The 18,278-nt window shown below is 33.1% G+C and overlaps 1 protein-coding gene and 2 long non-coding RNA genes across 3 annotated transcripts; all 3 read right to left on the bottom strand.

The window, feature by feature from the left end:
- Positions 1–1,181: 1,181 nt before the first annotated feature.
- On the bottom strand, positions 1,182–16,846 carry LOC127735538 (60S ribosomal protein L17-like). The gene is made up of 6 exons (XM_052245753.1): positions 16,731–16,846; positions 16,332–16,372; positions 15,944–16,078; positions 14,536–14,634; positions 9,378–9,474; positions 1,182–1,360 (listed from the first exon to the last, which is right to left on the bottom strand). The coding sequence occupies exons 1-6, from the start codon at positions 16,837–16,839 to the stop codon at positions 1,212–1,214; spliced, it is 630 nt and encodes a 209-aa protein (XP_052101713.1). The 5' UTR covers positions 16,840–16,846; the 3' UTR covers positions 1,182–1,211.
- LOC127735546 (uncharacterized) lies at positions 4,907–6,980 on the bottom strand. Its single transcript, XR_007998447.1, has 2 exons — positions 6,644–6,980; positions 4,907–5,270 (listed from the first exon to the last, which is right to left on the bottom strand). It is a non-coding gene; the product is annotated as an uncharacterized LOC127735546 (long non-coding RNA).
- LOC127735541 (uncharacterized) lies at positions 7,053–8,735 on the bottom strand. Its single transcript, XR_007998442.1, has 2 exons — positions 8,108–8,735; positions 7,053–7,945 (listed from the first exon to the last, which is right to left on the bottom strand). It is a non-coding gene; the product is annotated as an uncharacterized LOC127735541 (long non-coding RNA).
- Positions 16,847–18,278: the final 1,432 nt, after the last annotated feature.

The raw sequence follows: 18,278 nt of genomic DNA, 5'->3' as shown, positions 1-18,278 counted from the left end.
TTTTTGGCCCCTTTTTGACCCCAAATTCCTAAACGTTTAGGGCAATTACCCCCAAACTCAATTCCAGCTTTCCCTTTGTGATATGGAACCTTGCAGTACAATTTCATAAAGATCCATACACTTACACACAAGTTATTGTCCTGAAACTAGAAAAATGCATGTTTTTTTTGCCCTTTTATGGCCCCTAATTCCTAAAATTTGGAGGAAATTACCCCCAAAATCAATCCCAGCATTCCCTTTGTGATATGGAACCTTGTGGTACAATGTCAGAGAGATCCATACATTTACACACAAGTTATGTCTGGAAGTTACAAAAATGCTTATTTTTGGCCCCTTTTGGCCCCTAATTCCTGAACTGTTAGTACCATAACCCCCAAAATCAATCCCCACCTTCCTTTTGTGGTATTGAACCTTATGGTAAAATTTCATTGAGATCCATTCACTCAAACTAAAGTTAGAGTGCGAAAACTAATGTGTATTCGGACGACGACGCCGGACGTCGACGACGACGCCAACGTCATACCAATATACGACCACAAAAATTTTTTTGCGGTCGTATAAAAATTGTCCTTTATTCTAATATGAAGCTCTTCTTTCCCTTTTGTAGACAAAGCCATGTTCTCATTCCAATAAAACATTGGGTGTACGTGTGCAATGTCGCAATCAAAATTGTAACTTCAATTATATTTTGAACAATGACTGATAAGTAAGAAAGTTTAAAAGTTTGCAAAAGAATTGGAATAATTCTGTCATGCCATGCTGTGTGGGTTTTTCTCATTGCTGGAGGCCATACGGTTGCTTTTAATTGCTTACATCCACTTCATTTGAACTTTGATGGATAGTTGTCTCATTGCCAATCATACTACTTCTCCTTACTTTTACAATGTCTGCAGAATACATGTAATTGTTGAAATCACACATTACAAAGTGATGAGAACAGAAGACAAGAAATAAATGAACTATTGATAGACTATATCCCTTAAACTGTGTTTTCTAGCTTATTTTTTATCGCCGATGTATGAAGGACTTTAATGACAATTCCTCACTTTATTGTTATAGATTTATTTTACAAAGATTGGACTAATGATTACTGATTATGTGTTGGTTGTAAAGTAATCCCTGAGGAATGTAGGTAAAACTAAATATATGAATACTATTTGGCTAATAGTTGAAGATATAAATCATTTGGAACCACAATTTATTTAAAATATTTAGTCTCTCATCATCATTTTCTGCTTTTTGAGTTTTTTCTGAGAAACTTTTTTCTTTGTTGGTTCCTCCTCTGTACCTCCAGGTTTAGGTACTGCTATTTCTCTTTCTGCCAAGATAACTTCTATATGGCAGGGACTGCTCATGTAGGCTGAAATGATAAAATAAATTTTTATTGTCATAAAAAATATAGTACCGTATTACGCCATGTATAACCCAGTCGTTTACTCTAATATTAAAATTGCATAAACTGTTAACACATAGATATGTCTCGCCTATTTGTTATTTTGATCATGCAAATGTTGAAATTAAAATAGCAATACTTTAACATGTAAGTTATGCAAATATTCAAAGTCAATGAACCATGACTGAAGTATACAGGGCTAAACAATCTCCATGGAAATGAGATGTGCCAATTCTAATACAACTACATACCAAATATCATTGACAAACCTAAAAACAAACATTAACTTGTAAATTATGTAAAAGTTTCAAAGTCGATGAATCATAATGAGGGGGTGGGGTTATATAATCTCCATGGAAATGAAACTTGCAAATGCCAATACATTTGCATACCAAATATCGTTGAATTAACATTAGTGGTTCATTTTAAACTTAAAATCACAAACTAATACATGTTAACTAAGCAAAAGTTTCAAAGTCAATAGACCATGACTGAGGAGGCAGGGCTAAATAATCTCCATGGAAATGAGATATGCCAATGCTTATACAACTGCATACCAAATATCATTGACCTACCAGTAGTGGTTCCCCATAAACTGACCTAAGCACAAACTAATACATGTAAACTAAGCAAAGTTTCAAAGTCAATAGACCATGACTGAGGGGGTGGGGCCAAATAATCACCATGGTAATGACATGTGCCAATGCTAATACAACTGCATACCAAATATCATTGACCTACCACAAGTGGTTCACCATAAACTAGACTTGATCACAAACTAATACATTGTTGACGCCGGAAACAGCATTACCTGTCTCGCTTTTTAACTCTGTCAAGGCGAGACTAAAACAGGGTTGCGGTTTATAGAGTACTATAAGCTAGAAATTAAAAAAAAAAAAATTGTAATGTTTTAGATGTTTGTTTGCGATTTACTGAATTACACATGCTGTTTCAATTTCCAGTTAATGACAACTTTTCCTGTGATTTTGGCGTTTTAAACACTATTGAAGTGTTTTAGAATCATTCACAAATATTTACAACTACTACAAACAATCACACAAGGCTTAAAATAACAGGAGTTTCAATGGATGTTTCCAACAAGTGACCAAAAAAAAAATTTTCCACCAATTTCAGTGGTGAATAAAATGCTCCGCTGTGCGCAGCTTGATAAGACCCATAGGTCGAACCCTGAACAGTTGGGGCAAGTATGGACACAACATTCAAACTTGATACAGCACTGAATTTGGATTGTAATTAAATATTTGACACAGCATAGGTTTTTGCAGTACAATTTCAGAGAGATCAATACACTTGAACACAAGTTATTGTCTGGAAACTAGAAAAATGCTTGTTTTTTTGGCCCCAAATTCCTAAACGTTTAGGGCAATTACCCCCAAACTCAAACCCAGCTTTCCTTTTGTGATATGGAACCTTGTGGTACAATTTCATAAAGATCCATACACTTACACACAAGTTATTATCCTGAAACTAGAAAAATGCTTGTTTTTTTGCCCCTTTTTGGCCCCTTATTCCTAAAATTTGAGGCAATTACCCCCAAAATCAATCCCAGCATTCCCTTTGTGGTATGGTACCTTACAGTACAATTTCAGAGAGATCCATACACTTGAACACAAGTTATTGTCTGGAAACTAGAAAAATGCTTATTTTTGGCCCCTAATTCCTAAACGTTTTGGGCAATTACCCCCAAACTCAATTCCAGCTTTCCCTTTGAGATATGGAACTTTGTAGTACAATTTCATAAAGATCCATACACTTACACACAAGTTATTGTCATGAAACTAGAAAAATGCTTGTTTTTTGCCCCTTTTTTGGCCCCAATTCCTAAAATTTGGAGGCAATTACCCCAAAAATCAATCCCAGCATTCCCTTTGTGATATGGGACCTTGTGGTACAATGTCAGAGAGATCCATACACTAACACACAAGTTCTGTCTGGAAGTTACAAAAATGCTTATTTTTGGCCCCTAATTCCTTAACTATTGGTACCATAACCCCCAAAATCAATCCCAACCTTCCTTTTGTGGTATTGAACCTTATGGTAAAATTTCAAAGAGATCCATTCACTTAAACTAAAGTTAGAGTGCGAAAACCAATGCATCTTCGGACGACGACGACGACGCCAACGTCATACCAATATATGACCACAAAAATTTTTTGGCGGTCGTATAAAAAGGGTGCAAGATTATGTACCAATACACAGTGTTCTCCCCAGGCTGTTTTAGTGTCGCGGCACCGAGACGCTATATTTTTTTCCCGTGATGTTATAATAATTTCCACGACGCTATAATTATTTTGAGGATGCTATTTTTCTTGTCCGTAAAAACCATGTCCTAAATTTTGATCATAAATATTATATCACCTTTAATTGTAATCCCTTAAAGTCGGACAATAGAGGCAATTTAGAGTGATTAAATAGGTGCTAATTGCCCTTTGGGTGATAACTATTTAGATACGAATACCCCAAGCTGACACTTATGACATGACTAATACCATGTGGTCCAATCACAAATTTTGACATTGAGAAAATGTAATCAGAAAATCATAAACAATTCGAAATCTACGTTTGCATAATGTAAATTCAAAGATACAAACAATTAATCTCTTTAGAAAAGAGGTTTGGTCGTTTGTTTTTACAACTTTCAATATATTATTTTCTTTCCCTTCCGGTACTACTTGTTAATCAAGAGCGTATATTAAACATTTTGATTTTGAGCTAAATAAGTTTGATACTTCTTTAGAAAGTGATTCAGAATTAGCTTTAGTTAATGTTTCATCCATTTAATGCATTAAAAGCGTCATATTTATTCCCAATCCCTTGTCAAACATTGTTTATTTTCGTTAATTTTTCTTCGGCCGCCATTGAAATATTTGTGTAAACTACGGATCGGAACCGGACCAGATATGACAAAAATCCGTATTTTTACGATAATAACTACAGATGCACAAATGGCACAGTAGACAGAAATAAAATGCTCTGCTGGGGCGCAGCTTGATACGACCGCAGAGGTCGAACCCTGAACAGTTGGGGCAAGTATGGACACAACATTCAAGCTTGATACAGCACTGAATTTGGATTGTAATTAAATATTTGACACAGCATAGGTTTCTGACACAGAATGAAAGTGGTCTAAGAACTTAAAAATTTTCAATTTACCTATTCATACATGTGATGGACTGTGAAACTCAGATCAGGAGATTGGGAAATTTTGGTCAGGAGATTAGGACTCAGATCAGGAGGTTTTTAATCGACATCAATTTTGTTGTAAATGTAACCGTGTGCTGTAAAAATGGTCTTTTAAAGTGTGTTTTCTTCAACTTTCCATCCAATTTATTATGTTTATAGTACCCTTGTACTTATAAAGTTTCTCCATCTTTATATTCTACATGTTCAATCTAACATTGTATTTTTCCAGTATGTTCTTTAAATTTTTTACTTCATATTCTATAAAACAATCATTGCAACCAGAACATTTGTTTAGCTATCTGCAAATAGTTTTTATTTTTTTTTTTTCTCTTGCAAATAGTTTTTATTTGCAAACTCAGTAAATCATTTTATCTGTAAAATTGGGGTCATAGTTATTATATAAATTTCAATTTAAGCCTTGAAAGGAAGTCTAGAATCCTCAAATAATTTTCAAATTATTATTTTTTTATTTGTCCTAAGACATTTAAAATCATTTAATAACCATCCTTTTATGATTATTTGTTCAATTTATATTTTATTTATATTCTTTTAAAAATTTTCATTATTAAAAGGAAAGTAACTTAAAACAGGATAAATCAAGGGAAGTAACCCAATAAATACACAGTTTTTGTTACACAACGGCAGTTAGTCTGAGGTAAAAATCGTTGATTACCTGTATGTTTGACACCCAAGCTGACAAGTGAAGCCATATAATTATGCATGTTAATTGATTTACAGGTAAAATATAACTTCAGGTAATGTCAGTTACACCAGATGCCTGAGATGATATGTTGGGCAGAAATTTTTCATTCATGAAAAATTTCATACACAGGATTTTTTCCTCTTCAACGGGAGGTCGGGAGGAGACCCCTGAAAACGGGATTATTGTACTCCCGTCGGGAGGTTCACATGTATGCCTATTCAAACCATATCATTATTATTTGCTATTATATATATAAATCAGAAATTTTATATATAAATCAGAAATAACCAATTTAAAATGGAAAATGTTAAAGAAAAAAAAAGGAAAAAAAAATCCCCCCCCCCCCAATTTTTTGAACCCCCTTATGATTCATCACCCCCAAACTCAATCCCAGCTTTCCCTTTGTGGTATGGTACCTTGCAGTACAATTTCAGAGAGATTCATACACTTGAACACAAGTTATTGTCTGGAAACTAGAATAAAATGCTCCGCTGGGGCGCAGCTTGATACGACCGCAGAGGTCAAACCCTGAACAGTTGGGGCAAGTATGGACACAACATTCAAGCTTGATACAGCACTGAATTTGGATTGTAATTAAATATTTGACACAGCATAGGTTTCTGACACAGAATGAAAGTGGTCTAAGAACTTATAATTTTTTAATTTACCTATTCATATATGTGATGGACTGTGAAACTCAGATCAGGAGATTGGGAAATTTTGGTCAGGAGATTAGGACTCAGATCAGGAGGTTTTTAATCGACATAAATTTTGTCGTAAATGTAACCGTGTGCTGTAAAAATGGTCTTTTAAAGTGTGTTTTCTTCAACGTTCCATCCAATTTATTATGTTTATAGTACCCTTGTACTTATAAAGTTTCTCCATCTTTATATTTTACATGTTCAATCTAACATTTTTTTTTTTTCAGTATGTTCTTTAAATTTTTTACTTCATATTCTATAAAACATTTATTGCAACCAGAACATTTGTTTAACTATCTGCAAATAGCTTTTGTTTGCATACTCAGAAAATCATTCTAACTGTAAAAACAAGGGTCATAGTTATTATATAAATTTCAATTTAAGCCTTGAAAGGAAGTATAGAATCCTCAAATAATTTTCAAATTATTATTTTTTTATTTGTCCTAAGACATTTAAAATCATTTATTTACCATCCTTTTATGATTATTTGTTCAATTTATATTTTATTTATATTCTTTTAAAAATTTTCATTATTAAAAGGAAAGTAACTTAAAACAGGATAAATCAAGGGAAGTAACCCAATAAATACACAGTTTTTGTTACACAACGGCAGTTAGCCTGAGGTAAAAAATCGTTGATTACCAGTATGTTTGACACCCAAGCTGACAAGTGAAGCCATATAATTATGCATGTTAATTGATTTACAGGTAAAATATAACTTCAGGTAATGTGAGTTACACCAGATGCCTGAGATGATATGTTGGGCAGAAATTTTTCATTCATGAAAAATTTCATACACGGGATTATAATTTTCCTCTTCAACCGGAGGTCGGGAGGAGACTCCTGAAAACAGGATTATTGTACTCCTGTCGGGAGGTTCACATGTATGCTATTCAAACCATATCATTATTATTTGCTTTTATATATAAATCAGAAATAACCAATTTAAAATGGAAAATTTTAAGAAAAAAAAGGAAAAAAAAATCCCCCCCCCCCCCCAAATTTTTTGAACCCCCTTATGATTCATCGAACCCACACTCAATCCCAGCTTTCCCTTTGTGGTATGGTACCTTGCAGTACAATTTTAGAGAGATCCATTCACTTGAACACAAGTTATTGTCTGGAAACTAGAAAAATGCTTGTTTTTTTGTCCCTTTTTGGCCCCTAATTCCTAAACGTTTAGGGCAATTACCCCCAAACTCCAACCCAGCTTTCCCTTTGTGATATGGAACCTTGCAGTACAATTTCATAAAGATCCATACACTAACACACAAGTTATTGTCCTGAAACTAGAAAAATGCTAGTTTTTTGCCCCTTTTTGGCCCCTAATTCCCCAAATTTGGAGGAAATTACCCCCAAAAATCAATCCCAGTATTCCCTTTGTGATATGGAATCTTGTGATACAATGTCAGAGAGATCCATACACTAACACACAAGTTATTGTCATGAAACTAGAAAAATGCTTGTTTTTTGCCCCTTTTTGGCCCCTAATTCCTAAAATTTGGAGGCAATTACCCCCAAAATCAATCCCAGCATTCCCTTTGTGATATGGAACCTTGTGGTACAATGTCAGAGAGATCCATATACTTACACACAAGTTATGTCTGGAAGTTACAAAAATGCTTATTTTTGGCCCCTAATTCCTTAACTGTTAGTACCATAACCCCCAAAATCAATCCCCACCTTCCTTTTGTGGTATTGAACCTTATGGTAAAATTTCATTGAGATCCATTCACTTAAACTAAAGTTAAGAGTGCGAAAACTAATGTGTATTCGGACGACGACGCCGACGACGCCAACGTCATACCAATATACGACCACAAAAATTTTTTTGCGGTCGTATAAAAATGCTTGTTTTTTGGCCCCTTTTTGGCCCCAAATTCCTAAACGTTTAGGGCAATTACCCCCAAACTCAATTCCAGCTTTCCCTTTGTGATATGGAACCTTGCAGTACAATTTCATAAAGATCCATACACTTACACACAAGTTATTGTCCTGAAACTAGAAAAATGCATGTTTTTTTTGCCCTTTTATGGCCCCTAATTACTAAAATTTTGAGGGAAAACCCCCAAAATCAATCCCAGCCTTCCCTTTGTGATATGGAACCTTGTAGTACAATTTCATAAAGATCCATACACTTACAAACAAGTTATTGTCATGAAACTAGAAAAATGCTTGTTTTTTGCCCCTTTTTGGCCCCTAATTCCTAAAATTTGGAGGAAATTACCCCAAAAATCAATCCCAGTATTCCCTTTGTGATATGGAACCTTGTAGTAAAATTTCATAAAGATCCATACACTTACAAACAAGATATTGTCATGAAACTAGAAATATGCTTGTTTTTTGCCCCTTTTTGGCCCCTAATTCCTAAAATTTGGAGGCAATTACCCCCAAAATCAATCCCAGCATTCCCTTTGTGATATGGAACCTTGTGGTACAATGTCAGAGAGATCCATACACTTACACACAAGTTATGTCTGGAAGTTACAAAAATGCTTATTTTTGGCCCCTTTTGGCCCCTAATTCCTTAACTGTTAGTACCATAACCCCCAAAATCAATCCCCACCTTCCTTTTGTGGTATTGAACCTTATGGTAAAATTTCATTGAGATCCATTCACTTAAACTAAAGTTAGAGTGCGAAAACTAATGTGTATTCGGACGAAGACGCCGGACGACGACGCCAACGTCATACCAATATACGACCACAAAAATTTTTTTGCGGTCGTATAAAAATGACCCCAAAAGAGAAAACTACGCATTCCACACGCATTAACAGACTATTTGTTAGATCTCCTTGCTAAATGTATTCATTTTGGAAATGCATTGTTTCAATATACTGATTAAACTTTGTTCAAAATACATATCATTTTGATATAAAGAAACAACTGGGACTAAAACATTGAGTACCAAGAAACAATGAATTTCATAGACATGATAAAGAAAATAGTTTTTTAATTGAAATTTTATTGCTATATGATACTTTCTCTTTCTTTTTTATATAAAAACCAGTTCTTTTTTTTTTTACTAGATATTTAGTTGGGTAGGTAGTGTACAATGTTACTGGAACCACACATATATTTTTATTTGGCCCAAGAGGAAAAAAATAATTCTGTAACTATAAATTAATATAGAAAACATAAACTGAAACAACTGTTATAGTTTATTTGTATTCTCAGTTATCAATTAAACAATATAAACATAACAAAAAGGAAATAGAGCATCGCCGCAACACGACAAATGACATTGAAATTTTTTTTTAACGCCAAATGTGATGCTATCCAAAATTTCTGGGGAGAACGCTGCAATACAGATTATCAGAATTTAGTAATGAAGCAATTAAGTGGAACCATTAATGAGTTTAAGGTCAATACTTACGGTTAATTCGACCATGAGCTCTGTATGTTCTCCTTCTCATCTTGGGAGCCTCATTAACCATTATGTGTTCAATCACTAAGTGATCAACATCTAAACCCTAAAATAATTAAAGAGACCTGTTACCAACTAAACAATGTAGTCCTTTGTGTAAAAAATTACTATCTACATGTTAATTGTGTTCATAGGTAACGGGGCTCGACAATTCATGGTGAAGAATTACAGCACAGAGCCTATGGTTATTATTCCTGTCACTATCATTGCACCAGAACATGGGACGTTCTAATCCACAAATGTCTTAGACAGGTTGGAAAGATTGTATACATTTTTTATACATAGCAATGAAAATTATCAATTAAAAGTCCATTTGTCTTTGATAAATCTTGTAAAATTACAGAAGCATCATGATTGTAATCTTTAAGAATTTGTAGCAGGAGAAACATATTTGTGTGGCTGCTGACAATTTATATCAAATACTGAATAACAAAACATTTGTCCAAATATCAGCCTATTAATTGCTGTTGTAACCTTGACCTTTGCCATAGTGATGATAGATTAAAACAAATATTTTGTAATTTTGCCAAGTACCTTTTTTCACTCCAAGACTGATAAAACCTAACAAAGACAGGAACAGATCTGACATATAGCTCAAAATATATAATACCCAAACACAAAATGAAAATAAAGAAATGTGTCAAGATTGGCAGAGAGACAATAACTTTTACAAATGTTCAATCTATTTAAAAGGTATTGTGACCTTCACCTGTCATCTATCATTCCAAAATGTGTATTGCTTCGTTCTTTGCAAGAGGCATATTCAGCAATTTTTAGAAGAATGGACATAATGGTTCAATAGATGTCTTTAGGAAAACAATTTTTACTCCAATTTCATTCAATCATGTGTTCTGAACTTTACCTTTTCTGAAATGACCCCAAAAGTTCAAATTATGTTATTGATAAGGTATACAAAAAATTCTTATAAAACATTAGGGTCATACAAATTGTAGTTCTAAATAAGGAATGCTTTGGAAACATTTTTTTTAAAGACTTTGAAATTCTTTATATTGTGTTCATAGGTAACGGGGCTCGACAATTCATGGTGAAGAATTAAAGCACAGAGCCTATGGTTATTATTCCTGTCACTATCATTGCACCAGAACATGGGACGTTCTAATCCACAAATGTCTTAGACAGGTTGGAAAGATTGTATACATCTTTTATACATAGCAATTTTTCTTCCTTTTATATTTGGGACCACTGGCAATTTTGTCACAATACACTACCAAAATAACAAGCATTCTGAGAGTATTGCATGGCAATACATAGTCCCCTACCGGGGAAAAAAATCATTATACTGGAACAAAAAGCTAACTTGTTCTATAACTTGTCATGGTGTAAACAAAAAGAAAATATCAAGTCAATATCTTCAAGCATGACTAAAAACAATGTGGAAAACTGATTAAATGAGTGAATTTTTCAAGTCCAAGGACCATAACTCTGCACAAAATTATCAGACCGAAACAAAATTTCAAACTTGATCTGTATAAATAGTCGTGATAAAACTATATACCAATTAGCAATCAATATCTTCAAGCATGATGAAAAATTTAACATTAGATGTGATTAATAGTTCTCTAAAATTAGATATGATGTAATACAGTGTATATCTATTTTCAAATTATAATCAAATATAATTAATAGTTCCAAATATTTTTTCTTTTATTTGTCACAAAGTAATATAGATTTGTAACTTATCTATAAAATGTCAACAATTTCTATCTACACAATGTAATGTAATGTAATATATACATTAATAAAAATAGATTATTATCTAATTAAAGGATTTCACTTCATAATTTTTTTTATATATATATAGCATTCAGAAAATTAGTTTATACAAAATAACAAACAAACCTGCCAAAAAATTCTTCAAATAATTTACCAAAGAATTTCTTTTAAAAAATTAGTTATCTCCCTTTGTACAGATATATGGGGCGTGTTTTATTGGTCTCTTCTGCACATCTCCAGAATGTCTTCTGGTGAAGAGTCCAAAAAAATGAATCAGGACCTCTTCTGGAGATATTCTACGGAAGATCAAAAAAACAAAAATTCAATTTGCCGTCGAATATAGCAGATTTTTGTTATGTTGGGTGATATAAATGAAGTTTACGATGATTTTATAGAAAATTAAGATACGTCCGGTAGACATGACTGTAAAAGTGTGCTCTGTTCGTGACATTTTTCTTTGTTCTTTCTTCTAACTCAATTTTGCTAGACAAATCACTATTTGATTTTTAAGAACAATCTTAAACTGCACAAAAATTCGTCAATGTTTGTCTCGAATATGATAAAAAAGGACATCTTGTCTATCCAATTTTTTTTTAAAGTAACCAAACTGGATTATTTTTGTATAAGGCAAAGATATCGGAAAGTTCTCAAAATCATTTTTCTCTGGTGGTCCTTGAAGAAAATCTTCTGGTCCTAACTATTATTTCTATTGCAAAATTTCGATGGTCAAAACCTTCGGACCACCACTTTTCAAAAATTTTCATTGTATATGGATCTTCATATGCAAGTATACAATGTATACCAGACATTTCTCAGACTCTTTTTATTCTTTTTTTTTAATAAATCTATTGGTTGTGTACTGATTGATACTTCAGTCTGGGAGAACAAGATTTATTTCAGTACTAGTTGTAATTAGCTTTAAATAATTTTCCAGTAATTGCAAATACTCTTATTTCGGTGCTTTGTGTCTATTGTCTTAATGTAAGTTTTTTGTGTGTGTCTCGTACCGATTTTTCGAGTTAATCTAATTGCAATTGATTTGTGCAGGTTGTTCTTATATTGTACTATTACACCACTGTCCCAGCTTCGGGGTGGGTTAAGCGCTCACAAACATGTTCTTGTACTGTTACACCACTGTCCAAGGTTAGGGGGCGGGTTGGGCCGGATCCCGCTAACATGTTTAACCCCGCCACATTCTGTATGTATGTCCCTGTCCCAAGTCAAGAGCCTGTAATTCAGTGGTTGTCGTTTTTTGCTGTGTTACATATTTGTTTTTCGTTCATTTTTTTTGTACATTAATTAGACCGTTAGTTTTCTCGTTTGAATTGTTTTACATTTGTGATTTCGGGGCCTTTTATAGCTGACTATGCGGTATGGGCTTTGCTTATTGTTGAAGGCCGTATGGTGACCTATAGCTGTTAATTGCTGTGTCATTTGGTCTCTTGTGGAGGGTTGTCTCATTGGCAATCTTCGTTTTTATATCAACCCTGCCATATTCTTTGTGTGCCTGTCCCAAGTCAGGAGCCTGTAGTTTAGTGGTTGTCGTTGGTTCATTTCTCGACTCATATTTGATATTTTGTAAATTATTTTGTTATGTATAATTAGGCCGTTAATTTTTTCGTTTGAATTGTTTCTCACACTTTTCACGTCGGGCCTTTTATAGACGACTTTTAATACAGTATCGAGTTTGTTATTGTTGAAGGCCTTAATTACTGTTGCCTATAATTGCTTACATCCACTTCATATTTAAACTCCGGTGGATAGTTGCCTCATTAGCAATCATACATCTCTTCGTTTTTTTATTATATACCTGACTTTTAAACTCGTGTTTTCCTGAACCGAGTCCTGAACATGCATGACATATTTGTCACTGGGCGTTAAAAATTAGCAACAAACAATCAATCAATTTAAACTTGTGTTAAATAAGAAGAAAAACCATATGATATTTATTCATTTATTGGGGTGGGGGACAGGAGGATTTCATTTATGAATATGGTTGCCTGGTAAGAGCTGAAAAATAGGCATAATTAGCGACAGATTAAAAAAGTTAATAATGCCCTCTTCCCTTCCCCATCCTTCATCTATAATTTAAACTGACCACCACGGAATAGCCCAACTTAGTGTTGAAAGTAGCGTTAAACACCAATCAATCAAAATCCTTTCCCTAGAATATCAAATTGTCGTCCCTTAACTGTTATTGTCCGTGTAGTTCTTATATTTATCCAGCTTATCGTCCTACAGGGATGTCCTACTAAGACTGTCATACCATAAAAACGTTTATAACACAGCTCACATTCTAATATATCTGCATTCATAAATTTATCAATGTCATTTAGACTAAACGACGCCATGTTTGTTATGTGCCTCTGCCGTCTAAACTACCTATCAAAAAAGAAGAGGTGGAAGAGAGCCAGAAGATCTTCCCTATGCAAAAAAACAGAAATGGACCTCTTCTGGCTCACTACCGAAGAACAAAAAAACACGCCCATGGTTTAACATAGTACTCTAACATTAGATATGGTCCAGAGTTATGGTCCATAACTCTGGACTAAATCATCGGACCTGAACAAAATTCGAACTTGATCTATAACTTGTCATGGCAAAACTATATACCAAATATGAAGAAAAAAAGTGTGGAAAGCTGATTTGCCTGACTGACGGATGGACAGACTGACAGAGTGCAAACCTAAAGTCCCCTTCGACTTCGTCGGTAGGGGACTAATAAAAACTATTGTTTAGCCATTTAGAGACACAAAAATCAGGTTAAGTAGGGAATACTCAAATCAAATATTTTTGTATTTTGACCTAGAAATCTTTTCAATCAAAGGCATTAATTAACCTAACAGAGATTGGTACAGATCTGTATTAGAGCTCAAAATTGATATTACCCAATACCAAAATAAAATGAAGAAATGTGTTATGATTGCCAATGAGACAATAACTTTCCCAAAATTCTCGCCCATTTATAGGAAACTCAATTTTTCCCCAATTTCATTCTATCAAATTGCTCTGACCTTGATCTTTAATGTTGTCACCACAAAAAATATAATTTTTATGTCAATGAAAATGTGTTGAAGAAATCAGTTTCAGAGCTCCAAATAAGAGTTCCTTAGGAATTACTTATTTTTTAAAGACTTTGAAATTCTTTATATTGTGTTCATAGGTAACGGGGCTCGTCAATTCATGGTGAAGAATTTCAGCACAGAGCCTATGGTTATTATTCCTGTCACTATCATTGCACCAGAACATGGGACGTTCTAATCCACAAATGTCTTAGACAGGTAAATTTTGTCTCATTTAATGAAATTTATTCGTTCATTAACAACCTTGCTATCATTCCAGATATTTTGCTTGTCCATATCACATGACATACCTTGTATTCAGCATTACTTTCAGCATTTTTCAACAACTGAAGGAGAAATTCAGCACTTTTCTTGGGCCATCTACCTTGTGTTGTGTTGAATTGTTTTGCCTGCCAAAACAAATATTGTTCATCATTATATTATCATATTATTGATTTGTAAATTCATGTATATAAGGTATGAGGCATCCAGTTCTTCTTCACCCTTAAATATAAAACCTTATACAAATAGCTTACACTGTTGCTAGATTCTATTCCTTATATCTCACACAGGCAAGACAAAACTAGATCATAAAAATTCAAGCTTCCAGCTATTATTTGATTGGAGGTTGATAAGGAATTTCAGAGCATCAGCTCAGAGATTCCATTTGACTTGAGTTGGCAGCATTCAAAAATGGGGGGAGCAGCAAAGTTCGGGCACACGATTTGACTGATTTTGAACAATGCTGAGTTGGATGAAAGACTTGCATGTGTTTTAATTTTGACATGCATAATCAAAAAGGGAAAAATGTACACGCAAAAAAGCATATGGACATTAAACATCAGCACATCCAGAAACTAAAGGATGGTACACATGATTTTATCTCATCCAATTATTCACCTTCCTTCTCAATGATTGTGTAATATTTGAAATGAACAAAAAATGTATCACTACAGTGGCATGGGAGGTAGCCAATATTCAGCAATACAGCAAAAGAGATTAGAAATAGACTAGAGACAAGCATCTGTGGAATAATCTGTATGGTATGTCAAGTAGCGTTTGAATAATATGATGTTATAATAATACAATTGAAGCCTTTCCCTATCAGTCAATACATGTTTTTATCGACCCACAAAAGTAAATTGACTTCATACTGTTTCCTGAGTCAATCAACTTTCATAATAACAAAAACAAATACTGACCTTGTTAAAAGGCTATTATTGTGTATATGAAAATGTTTTATAAAATTTCACATGTTTCTCAAATTATCAGTCCAGATACAGTTTAATACAGTATATCATGTATATTGGTATGAAGCAGTGATGAGTATATCTTTAAAAATATTGGCGACTTTTTTCATTTTATCTTATATCTTATTAAATTAAAATTTAATGCAAGCATCGACTCAGTATTGTATGTTTTCATAGTGTCAAAAGGAAATTCTGAAGTATAAAAATATTGATTAGTCTGCTGATTCATGTTAAATTTAATTTCCTTAGACGATTACATGTACAATACTACACATGTACATTTTGGAGAGAATTGACAATCTAATCTTGTAGTTAATTTTTTTAGGTTACAATTTAGTGTTGATTCTTAGTACAATACAAAGTACTGACAGAAAAGAATTAATGAAAAATTTAATATCACATTTTACAACATATTACACTCAATATTTATAATCTAAATTGATAAATATGTGCCTCTCTATAGATGTACCTGTGCGGTTCTTCCAATTCTATGATTAAATCTTCTGAAAGGTACACATTCTTTCATGCCCATCACATTTTTCAAGTATCTTGTGGCTCTTTTGACATGCATGTGTTTTACAGCCTGGGCCGTTTCCCTTGTGTTCTGAAAAAAAATCAAACCGACATGGATCATGTCCGGTGTAACAAAGATTTACAGGCTGAGAAATAATATCTTGTTCATAGGTTATTGTTGCCATCTTTAATATCATCTAGTGGACAAGTGTTACATTGTATAAAATTTAGTAGAAGGGCATAACAAAAAACAAAACAAACGGAACAAACCATTTTTAAGTGGTGGGTAAAAAAAATATTTTTAAAATTTGGCCCTATAAAATGTACATTATTGACTTCCTTACCTTGAAATGCACTCTCAAGTATGACCCTCTGGCCTTGGCCGCTAAAACAAAAAAATTAAAACTTGAAGCATCCCTGTTTATCATTCTTGTAAATTATGAAATACACTAAAACAACTATTTTACGAAACAAGCAAATACTAATACCATATAAAACTATACAATTACATATATTTCTAGAACTTTCAATCAATATGATTTCAACACGTTCACTGAAAGACATTTACTGGAACCAGTTTTCTTTTAATTAAGACTATTTTTTTTACCTGCTTAATATTATGTACAATATTTTCATTGAAATGTACACGTTATTACTTAAATAAGCCTTCATAAAGCAAATACTTTTTTGATAAAATAATTTCTGTCATTGCTATATATGCATAAATGTAGGTTGGTACTTACATTTGGTAGGGTTTTCTGGTTCTGTGGCGTACCGAACCATTTTCTGGAAATAAATTGGTATGAAATTTATTATATATATTTTAATACGAGATACTTTTACAGGTTTCATAAGAAATAAGAAAAACAATTCTTTTCAGATAGTGTTGGTCAATGGCACTGGTCTGTCAGTTTGCCATTATTAATGACCTGACGACGAGATTCAAATTGGCAAACAAAATAGGCAGAGACATGTACAAAAGAAAATAATTAGATAGTGTCAAGGAAATGAATATTCAAACATAAATAGGTATGTCGTATTATAGAAAAAATATCGAAAAAAAATGAACTATATGCATTGACAAGCTTCACTGTATTAGTGGGACATTAACAATAAATTTTAGAAATCATTGGGACCTGAACTTGTCTCAATTCTGAACGTTTTACTATAGGGAAAATCCATAGCTCAATGGTCTGCAATTTGTCAAAAAATATCACAAGAACTTCTGCAGCTAATATTATACATGTTATATAATACATGTATGATGTAGCTGGCAAATGGATATCTTCCCATGGTATTTGTACAAAATTGCACATCTTTTCATTCTTTTTCTTGGTTGTTTTGAAATAGCAGTACCTTGAAAAATTAATAATACAGTGTTGGACCTTACACCAATCTAAACCAAATACTGCTATTACTGGACAGACAAATGACGGCTGGAAAACACATATGCCCCCTACCATCGTCTTTCACTAATGTTTAAGTAATCTTTCGTGTGTAACCACGCTTTTTAAGAACGAAATGGTCGAGGTTACTACTTATATCACAGAAAAGTGTTGTGAATAGTATATTTTTTGCTGCAGTTTTAAGGATACTGATTAGGGAATTGTTGTCTTGATATAAACAACGGAGTCAGTTCTTAATGAATATATATAATTTTGTGAATCTTAAGTAATTGACTGATATATGGAGAACATATTTATAATTTATTGACATAAAGCTGGTAGATTACATTAGATTGCTAAATATATTTTATTCAATGTGTGTTGTACCTAATTTAGACGGAAAAGGAAGTTGAACTCAGCACCGGAAGTTGTAATATAAAATGCCTCATCTCGAACCAGGATGTTCCTTGCCAGTTCCAGGGGACAATGCTTCAAATTTATAAAAGAATAAACATTTGACATAAAATAACACCATCAATTCAAGATCAAAACAAATAACTTTCAATAGAATCAAGTGATATTAAACTTTTTTTTTCTTATTTTAAAGTATATATTTAAGCAGCATAATTTTAAAATATTATAATACAAGATCTAGGACATGAGTATATTGACAGTTAGACAGGTTAGTATAACAGTACCAGACAAGATAATTCTTCTTCTTTCAGATACGGGAGTAAACTCCTAGGTAGGTGTGTAAAACTTCCCAGAACTTGTGTGCTATGTACATATGGACTTAATTAAAATTACTATAATCAATAACAAAATTGATTAACATATATACATTATGTACAGTGGCTTTGGTGGTTTAATAAGTTGGTGTGGATCCTATAAATGTTAGAGTGGATA

Source organism: Mytilus californianus, unplaced genomic scaffold (assembly GCF_021869535.1).
Source record: "Mytilus californianus isolate M0D057914Y unplaced genomic scaffold, xbMytCali1.0.p SCAF_3, whole genome shotgun sequence".
Taxonomy (NCBI): Eukaryota; Metazoa; Mollusca; class Bivalvia; order Mytilida; family Mytilidae; genus Mytilus; species Mytilus californianus.
The sequence above is the reverse complement of the archived record's forward strand: the minus strand, read 5'-3'. Positions and strand labels throughout refer to the sequence as shown.

Excerpts from the sequence above, each read along its gene's own strand:
- LOC127735538 (XM_052245753.1), bottom strand. The coding sequence starts at position 16,839 with ATGAAACCTGTAAAAGTATCTCGTATTAAAATATATATAATAAATTTC. Across the intron at positions 16,373-16,730 it reads ACCAGAAAACCCTACCAAAT|CGGCCAAGGCCAGAGGGTCA; the intron begins GTAAGTACCAAC and ends TTTTTGTTTTAG. Across the intron at positions 16,079-16,331 it reads ACTTGAGAGTGCATTTCAAG|AACACAAGGGAAACGGCCCA; the intron begins GTAAGGAAGTCA and ends ATTTTTTTTCAG.